Source organism: Hyalella azteca, unplaced genomic scaffold, assembly GCF_000764305.2.
Source record: "Hyalella azteca isolate HAZT.00-mixed unplaced genomic scaffold, Hazt_2.0.2 contig10821, whole genome shotgun sequence".
Classification (NCBI taxonomy): domain Eukaryota; kingdom Metazoa; phylum Arthropoda; class Malacostraca; order Amphipoda; family Hyalellidae; genus Hyalella; species Hyalella azteca.
The window spans coordinates 38,597-48,596 of NW_025940842.1; the positions used below are offsets into that span (position 1 = coordinate 38,597).

At 35.2% G+C, this 10,000-nt stretch overlaps 1 protein-coding gene across 1 annotated transcript; it reads right to left on the reverse strand.

Moving 5' to 3' along the window:
- Positions 1-972: 972 nt before the first annotated feature.
- On the reverse strand, positions 973-6,200 carry LOC108670620 (syntaxin-5). Its single transcript, XM_018158090.2, has 7 exons — positions 5,988-6,200; positions 4,926-5,446; positions 4,473-4,528; positions 3,876-4,123; positions 3,186-3,339; positions 1,951-2,164; positions 973-1,253 (listed from the first exon to the last, which is right to left on the reverse strand). The coding sequence occupies exons 1-7, from the start codon at positions 6,153-6,155 to the stop codon at positions 1,094-1,096; spliced, it is 1,521 nt and encodes a 506-aa protein (XP_018013579.1). The 5' UTR covers positions 6,156-6,200; the 3' UTR covers positions 973-1,093.
- Between the last annotated feature and the right edge of the window lie 3,800 nt (positions 6,201-10,000).

Below are 10,000 nucleotides of genomic sequence, written 5' to 3' on the forward strand. Positions count from 1 at the left end.
AGCAGCTGCATTTACGTCAGCCCAATAGCGTCTACAGCAACTCAATATCATCAGTTCATAATCACCTCATTTCCCAACTTAGGCATACTAGGTGGAATGCTGTACACATGTACAAAAGTTATTCAACACATAATAAGCTTATTATATCTCTTTGAAAGCTGTACAGTACTCGTTAAATTATCAATTGTATGAAGCGATGAACAATATACACAGTTTCCCTTCGAGACATGAAATCGTATAACAAAGTGTGCCTTTGTAATACATAAAAAATTGAAATGTTAAAGTGTGAGCAGTCACTTCGTATTCGGACGTTTGAGTTTTTACACAGAACAGGGCCTATACATTCCAAAAAAATTAAGAGATCGTATGTTCATCAGCCAATCATTGACGGCCTTTCAAGCAAAATCCACCAATCATAGACAAGAAAATAGAGCATAATTACCTACGTTCACTTAGCGAATTTTGAAATTATAGGCCCAGTTATGTAAAATTTGGTAAAAACAAGCCAATTATATTCACTGCTTACTCTGATAAATTTCTACGGTGACATGAATTGTATAGACTTGATCATCTGCGTAATTTGAAGGAATTTTGACGAAATAAATCATAACTTTAAATATATTAAATACTCGAAATGAGGGTGTTCAGAAGACTTGACTTCATCTATGTCCAATTCGATTCGCTGGCTACTACCGTTCTAATGAAGCGGGGCACACAAAATAAATTCTAAATGGAAATCGGAGATAAGGCAAGCAAGAAGTAAAGAAATATTATCGATCCATAGATACGATATCAAACGTTCAGTATGAGGTTATATTTAAATGAAGAAATGTACTATTTCTCAAAATAATTGATTCCAGGGGAAATATAAATAACTAAATATAAATAAATTAATATTCATAGCTATGTAAAAAAATAAAAATATGCCGTCATTAAGCAAGGCTCGAATCGAAGGAAAATCGTTAAAAAAGGGAAAATTTTACACGTGAAAGATCCTTTCACTCGTCAACAATCGTTCACTTCACATTTCGATCTGTGGTCATAAACAATGACAAACTTGCATTTTCGTGGTACCATCCATCGATTGTGATACTCACGCCATGAAGACAACGAAAATGATGAAGAAGATGATGACAATACCGAACACTTTGAACATCATCCAGCGGTTGGAGGAGACCGATCGGAAATATTTCAGCAGTTCCGCATGCGCGGCCTCCACGTTCATCTCTGCATCGTCGACGTTGGCATCGATTCTGGAAAAAAGCTTAATCGTCTTATTTGTGCACGAAAAACACACACAATATACAACTTAGTACCGAAATCCGCCCACGGATTCAAGGAAAATATGAACGAATAGCTCTGAAATTCACATTTTTTGCAGCATTGAGAAAAATCCTATAAGAAAACTTTGATCATTTCAGAGACGTACCATAACAAATTGAGAACTAAGTTGTTATCCAAAAGTGAACTTTTTATATATTAGTCATAATTGCTTGATTGTGAGAAGAGAGATAGCTGCAGCCATGAAAAGTAATGGGAAAAGCAGTAATTATCAGGTGACTTCTGCCTTCTCGTTTCATTATCAAAATTAGTACGGACTACGGTACAATAAGAAAATCATACAAATATTATTTTACTAAACCTAAAAATGACAAAGTTAAAAGAAGCACAATTTAGGAGCCTTATGCTGAACCTATCTATAGGGAGTTGATAGATCACACAGCGACTAAAGCTACTTTTTCAAGCGGCTAACCTGAATATCCATGCTAGACTGAAACTCTGACATATTAATTTAGAGGAAAGAAGGTTTTTTACAATATTGATAATTTAACTCTATGCATATAGACAAAAACCCGTAATGTCAAAATCTAACAACCGCTTCAATATCCAAGCAAAAAGAAGGTAAGGTACTGAAACAGCAATATCTAAGCAAAAAGGTAATGTACTGACCGATGTACAAGTTCGTCTTGCTCCTTGACCATAGCAGCGAGCTGCGTGAACATCGTGCCGAGCTCGACGATGGTTGACTCGATGGTCTTCATGGTCTCAGCGCGGGACTGCAGCAGCGAGTCTTGTTCCTCCATCAGCGCCAGCTGCTGCTGGTAAGCCCCTCCACTGTTGCTTGGAGCAACGCTTACGCCATCGAAGTCTAGAACTACATCGCCTGAAATTCCCACTTATTCGTTTAATAAAATAATGTTGGCAAATCATTGGAATTTTAAAATTAGCCTCAGATGAAATGACAAGTTTATCGAAGTATACAGCAACATTGCTTGAAATTGCGATGAGTTTGTGTTAGCAGTGGCATATCATTGAACAACATAAACAATGTTGGAATATCATTAAAATTTCAAAATTAGTCAACATGAAAGCAGGTTCATCGAAGTCTAGAAATACATCCTTGAAATTCCAATTAAGTTGGTATCAGAAACAATCTTGGCAGATCACTGAAATTTCAAAATTAGTTCACAATGACATGACGACGAAGTACAACTGTATTATGGATTTGATTAATTATTCATAAATGAACGGTTATAACTTACATAACCATCGATAATTTCAAAATTTAAGAATTCAAAGTCAAGGTTTAAAATGTAATAATAATTTATCCTGCAAGAATATTTTTCAAGACATCGACTTTATCATAATTAAGCTCAAAATTAGCCCTAATGAACGAACCTCTAACAAAAGGAACTACTTTTCTATTCTGCATTATTTAATTGTTGGTGCATTAAATAACCCCGTCAATTAGGACAAGGCAAAGGTTTAATGCACCAGCCATTAGTCCTGGTATTCGGCATAAAGAAATAGTTTAATGCACCAGCCACTAGCCCTGGTACTCGGCATAAATAGTTTAATGCACCAACCACTAGCCCTGGTACTCGGCATAAAGAAATAGTTTAATGCACCAACCACTAGCCCTGGTACTCTTCATAAAGAAATAGTTTAATGCATCAGCCACTAGCCCTGGTACTCGGCATAAAGAAATAGTTTAATGCAACAACCACTAGCCCTGCTACTCGGCATAAATAATTTAATGCACCAGCCACTAGCCCTGGTACTCTGCATAAGGCAATAGTTTAATGGACCAGCCTCTAGTCCTGGTACTCTGCATAAAGAAATAGTTTAATGGAACAACCTCTAGTCCTGGTACTCTGCATAAGGTAATAGTTTAATGCAACAACCATTAGGTTTGCTGGCAGTTCTCCTTGCAGCGGCAGTGGCTTTAGCCTCGTCTGCCAGCAGCACCGATGCCTGGTGACCGCCAGCAGCCATGACGGCTCCGCTGCTCGTCCCGCCCGTGAACTGCTCACGACGCTCCGCTTGCTTTTTCAAGTTCTAGGGGTTGAAAGATCACATACAATCATGAGCAATCAACCTATATCTACATCTATGAACTTCTAAATCTAGATACATACATGGAGAATATAGCCTTTTGATCATACTGTAACGAAAGCAGGAGTAATATTGTATTATCACATGATAATTGTGGAATGTGGGCTCGTAAGTAAAGTGCATTTGTCTTCTTGTTAACAAATTCAAATTCCAATAAATAGTTTGAAAATTTTATAGAAGCAGTAAATGACCAAAAACAGTTTCTGGACACATTCCGTTCGGTATGATTCACCCTTTAATTTTAAATTGGCAGTAGATTAAAGACTTGTGAACATTAATGAAGACAAAAGCAATTCAACTACTGCATTGTTAGATACCGTAAAGAACCGTGTACCAAGATCAAATTATGAAATCAACAATGATGTTTAAAACATTTCTTCCACTTGGAGCGCGCTCACAAAATTGAAGAAATTTAATCCCATTTTAATTGAGATCATTATTATTTCAATCAGTGAATGTTATTTCTCCAAGCTACTTACTTCAGTTCTAACTTCGAGGACATCTCTGAACTTCTGCGTGATGGTAGCGACTTTGGTTTGAAGAGAGCCGACAAGATTGGCCGAATGCTTCTGCATGTGTGAGGTGCTGGACGCCGATGAAGCTGATGAGCTTCTTCTGAGGTCCTCTAATTGCTTGGTGAGAGATGTGAGGTCATGTCTGATGATGGCTGTGAGCTCTTGCACTTCCATGTCTTGGCTGTCATCAAATAAAGAACGTTTCCTCGCCACTGTAGGTAGATTTAAAATGTTTCTACATTTATAAGAAATAATTTAAAAAATACAATTACTTCATTTGATGAAGATCAAGCAAGATTTCCTGACTAAAATTTTGATAGGCTGCCCTAGTATATCTATAAGTATTTTCCAAAAAATTTTAACACTAAAGTTTTATGTGATCATTGACTATCACAAAATACCTATCTCATTGATCTATAACAGACTATTACTGTGCAGCATAATATTTCATAAATGAAAAAGACCACAATACTTTTTCCTTATTTGCACACTACAGTAAACATTTTTGGAAGAAGTGATAAGAAAAATAATGTAAAAGACTTCAACTTGCATGGAACTCACACAAGGTTAGCTTCTCAAGTTTAGCATAGGTGCTCGATATGTTGCGACCAACCATCCTGCCAAAAAAAGAAAACTGATTGAAGACTCGAGTGACAAATATAACTTGATGAACATGTGTTACAGAGACGTACTCCTTGCTGAACAGAAGTCAAATAATTATTCAATGGAATTAATGAACTACTATCTTTATGGGTACAAGAATAATTGGCAAAATTCTTACTGCATTATTTATGAATAGTATCCTAACTCTTTAGGGGGCATGAGACTTCTGTGTCTTCTGAATTTGACCAAAATTTGAAAAAAATTAGCAAGTTAGATAATTAGACTTCCATTAATTCTATAGTGAAAATTCTGATTCATGTAATTTATATCAAAAACTCTTGCCTCGCATGTGGAGTCTTTCATAGAAAGAACAATAAAAATCATGTAGGTACATATTCAGCTTTCAAATACCTTGAGTGCTTCATAAAACTGCTGTAATGTGACAAATCTCTCGCCCCTCTGCTGGCAGGTGTTTTCATAACTCCATTGCTGTAGCCATGAGGCCCTTGCTGTTGAGATTTCTTGATGATGCCGACAAATTCAGCAGTTCGGTCTCTGAACGCCATTACTGTGATATCTTCTATACCTTCTATGCCGTTGAGACTTCCAAGACTGGGGATGTCAAGTTCACCAGGTTCACAATAATCTTTTTCTAGATTTTGTGTTGAATGTGAAAAGGTAGATGCAGGTTGAAAGAATTGATTAGGAATAGGGTTGAAATAATTGGAAATCCCTTGACTAATACCCTGGAAATTGTTCACAAAAGATGGTTTTGTTTGATGATTGGGGTTAATTGGATCACTTGGTGGTGTGAAGATGTTAGGAGTGACTGGTTTATTGAAGAGAGCAGGATTGTCTGTTTTCTTGTAATAAGCTTCTTGCTGGGAGGCTGTGGTTGGTCCAACAAAACTATTAGATGGTAATCGTGGCAACTGAAATGAAAATAACCACAAATTTAGATACAACTTAATAATTATCAGGAATGGTATATACCTATATATATATATATATTGCATTTACAAATTATACATTTACCGGTATATACTATCATTCTAAAGTACATAAGTCCAGCTTAATTCATAACCCCCTTCAGATTTGCTGAGATTTTAATCCCAAATTACCATTTGCCATTCCCAAATACTTTTACGTCTTTTGAAATATCTCAGTAATATTCAGTGGTACACTTTTTTTACTCCTACTCTTCATACAGCAATGAATTTAGGATCTGGTAACAATTCTGGCTACTTTCAGTGAATGCAAAATTCATCACAACCTTATTTGTTTCAGGCATTTTCAAATACAGTAATCATTCAAAATATGATCCAACATTGAATATAATAGGAAGGCATTTTCAGCCTCATTTCAACAGAAGAAATCATAGTGAAAGAAATAACTTGGTATTTAGTTCCAAACTTCAGAGAAAAGAAAATAATTGGTTGAATTTTAAACATTCATTTGAATGCATAAATTTACCTGATTGTAGCCAGGCAGAATGTGAGAGTTGATGACAGGAGATGCAAATAAAGGATTTGATACAAGCTGACTGGGTGGAGGCTTCTCTGATTGCACTTGTTGATGTTCAGATTCACCAATGTCAATTGGAGTCGAGTCTGAGCCAGCTCGTCGTCTTCTAGTAGTCATCACAAAATTACAATACTAATCATTGGGGGAAAATTTACCTGCCTGAAAAACAAAATAAATCATTAAATATTAATTTGCATTATTATTCTATTCAATTTTGGTAACAAAACAGGATCTAAATTAAAACAATCTATTATAAGAGTAAACAAAGACTCATTCACCCTTCAACTTTCTGAAATTCTAGGTAGCTTGCATGACTCATCAAGGCCATTATCATGTCAAATTATGGCAATAATAATTATTATTACATTGTCAATTAATCATAATAATAATAATTATGAGAGTCAAAGAAGTTGTCCAAAGTTTGCTTCAAACAATAGCTCTGGCATGGCATTGAAGCCACTACCTAAGCTGCTGATAATGATGTCTGAAATCTTAGTCAGTAAACAAATGTCAATACAAATCACATTTTAGTTCAAGAACAAAAGCAATAAATTTCATCTTGCACAAAGATCACAGAATACAAAATGTTCCAGTGCAATATAAGATTTTATGAACCAATACCTTGTTTTCATTCACTTTCATTCAATTTTAAATACATGAACAAGCTGTTTTACCTTTCTTTTAAATCATATCTGAAATTCCACCTTTTATAACATGCCTGTCAAATAGATTAGTTTTGCCAGAGCAGAATATCAAAACCAGTAAGTTTGTGCCTACCATTACAATTTAAAAATTAAACAACTTGGATCCCATTTATCTCCAGCTTGAAATCATTTAAATAAGATGTGTTCATCCATATTAAGCTACCTACACTTTTATCAAAAACTTCCATCACTGTGCAACATAGGGTCAAAGCAGAGAGTTTTTTAGACCTCTCCTCAAGTTAATTTTTCAGTCTTATATGTATACCAGTGAAGTATCATGGATACCAGCAATTGCATACCTAAGATATTGGCTTTAATCTTGAATAGATGAGGAGATAAAAAATGAACCTATTCTAAAAAATCTGCGGTTTGACACTATGTTGTGCAACTATTGACAGAGCTCTCTGAAATTTAGAAAGCATGCTCTAAGAACTGTTAGCTATTTCCCCACAGCGCTAATCAAACTTAAGAATATATGGGAATAATTATAATGAATCCTCAAAAATAGCAAAGTTATATAATAATTTTTTTTCCCACTAAAATTCATCATATTTCCACTAAAATTCATCACTGAATTATGTTTCGAAAGTGAAAAAACAATCTGAATTACTTTTCAGATCACGAGCAGTCTTTGTGATGTATGTACCGGCAGTAGCGGCGCGCCTAACTCCATCGAACGTCGTTTGAACGAGTTCACAACATGTGACGCTACCGTCACACTTATTCATCACTGATTTATGTTTCGAAAGTGGAAAAACAATCTGAATTACTTTTCAGATCATGAGCAGTCTTTGTGTTGTATGTACTGGCAGTAGCGGCGCGCCTAACTCCATCGAACGTTGTTCGAACGAGTTCACAACATGTGACGCTACCGTCACACTTGCGGCTAGACTTTAAAGAATTATTGGCTGAAATTCATAAAGTAACAACATTTGGCAAATTTTTCCAAAAGTCGTAACAAAAGTAACAACATAAGATATAATAAGCAAAAAGTAACACTTTTGTTACGAACGTACCTCTGGCTAGAGGCGGGAAAATGATGCGTTGTGAAAAAAAAAGTCACGCTAATCAAAACTGGCACCGCGTAGATTAAGGGTAGGTCGCAAATTTTTTTTCCGCGTTAATCAAAACCGCGGTATTCAAAACCGTGCTAATCAAGGGATTGCTGTAGTTATATATTAATTACATTGTACAATTTACATGTGTTAGTCAACTCATATAAGAAGGGTTGGTTGTGATTGTATTGACCTATTAGGCATTTAGAAAGATTTTCCACCCTAATACGAGTATTCTATTTAAAATATTTAATTTCAATCTTTAAATATGTGAATTTAAAACTAGAAACAAAACAATTACAATTATAAAACTATATATAAAATAATTAAATGCAGTGAATGGAAATAAAATGTTTGAATTATGCACATGTTTATTTCAAACATGTTAACTCAAGTCTCGTTTCAAGTCATTTGAGGTTTATTTGGTTATCTTTCAGTTTATGTTTAGTATTGGTTTATTGGTCTGAAATAAATGGAAACAGTGCAGTCAGTCACTCAGTCACTACTAGTTGGTGTGTTTCGAGTGTAGAGTCTGGTAGATTTATAGGACATAATACTACCGTCAACCGGGGCTACTCGGGACAATTTCAAACGTTTTTCATTCATAACTTCTTACCATGAAACATTTCATAAACAAGTTTAGGCTCATTTCAAAGCTCTTTCCAAGGGCTATCGCATGGCTTCTCCAAAAAAATTCCATATGCTATTTGTAAGGTGCCAGAAGCCAAAAAAGAGTGTCCTGAGTAGCCCCGTCAAATGGGACACTTGGAATAAAACTTAATTTTAAAACATCTGAAGCATGCAGAGTGTACTCATCCATTACTAACAGTACTCTGAAGTCCTCCTCTTTCATTGTAGATGATGTAGAGGTAGAATAAATGACATTTTCTGTGATTTTACTTGTTTTTCCTTATATTACCATATTATATGATATTACCATATAAATTAATTACCTTATTATTGATGCGATACTATACTGTATCCATGAACAGGCCATTGAGCAGTGGACAAGGTAGTTACCTTGTCCACTGCAAGCTTCATATCAGCAGCCTTATAGCACTTTTTCTGTATCTGTAAGCTTACAGGACAGCTTGTAATTTCACACCATTTTAATTGGGTTAAGTGAATTTACTATAAAAAAAAGATTGTGAAAAACATACCTAAAACAGAAAGGAATGTTTTAGTGACAACCATCATACTTTTTGGAGAAATAAATCATAGTTTAGGTCAATTACTTTTCATTCTATGATGCCTGGTGCACAATTCTACATATGACAATGCACAATTTTGTGATGACCGACGATGCACTAATTTTTCGATAAGAGAAATTTTTTGCTGAGCAAGGTAAATGTAATCAATATTCTTTGTTTTTAATCAATTTTTTCATAACTGGAGCCTTTGCTAACTGAGGTTCTACTGTAAATGCATTTTTGGGGGTGTCCCGAATAGCCCCAGGGGGTGTCCCGAGTAGCCCCGCCGTGCGGAAATGGCCGCCATTTTTTTTGGATTGAGGTATGTAAATTTTGCAAATAAAGTTTTCATGCTGACACTTGTCTGCCACTTTTTTCTAAGCAAAATTTTTTAATATGGCAAATATATTTTTTAATACAGACCTTAGCAGAAGTAACTTCAAAATATCGTTTTTCACCATTTTTTTCAGGAATTTTTCAAAGCTAGTAAATGTAGTATTTTTGAACTTCCTTTATACTACATAGATAGGAAAAATGTTGACGTTTACGCCACTATATTTTGTTTTGCAATATTCCAATTAGTTTTGCTACTAAAACAGTTTTATGCCGTGTCAGAGGACTGTCCCGAGTTACCCTGCCCATCCCGAGTAGCCCCGATTGACAGTAGATCTATTGATAGTGCTGTGCACTGTACTATCAGCTACCTATCTCAGTACGGTATCTGTTGTGACTCTTCAATGTTTAGAAGATCTGCATTCCTTTTGTGTTTTTGTATATTGAAGCCAGTTAAATGGTCAATATTTAGCTTGTTACCTTGCTCCATACAAACTTTACAAAGCTAATGAATAGACATATCAATAATTGTTTACCCAAAATTCCCAAAGTGGTAAACACCACCTTGGCCTGTTGGTCATTTTTGAAGGCAATAAGTGCCCTTTTTAGGCATCCATAATGATCCACATACTGTTATTGTTAGTAGGCTAATTGCAACATAAAAAATAACCTTTCAAATA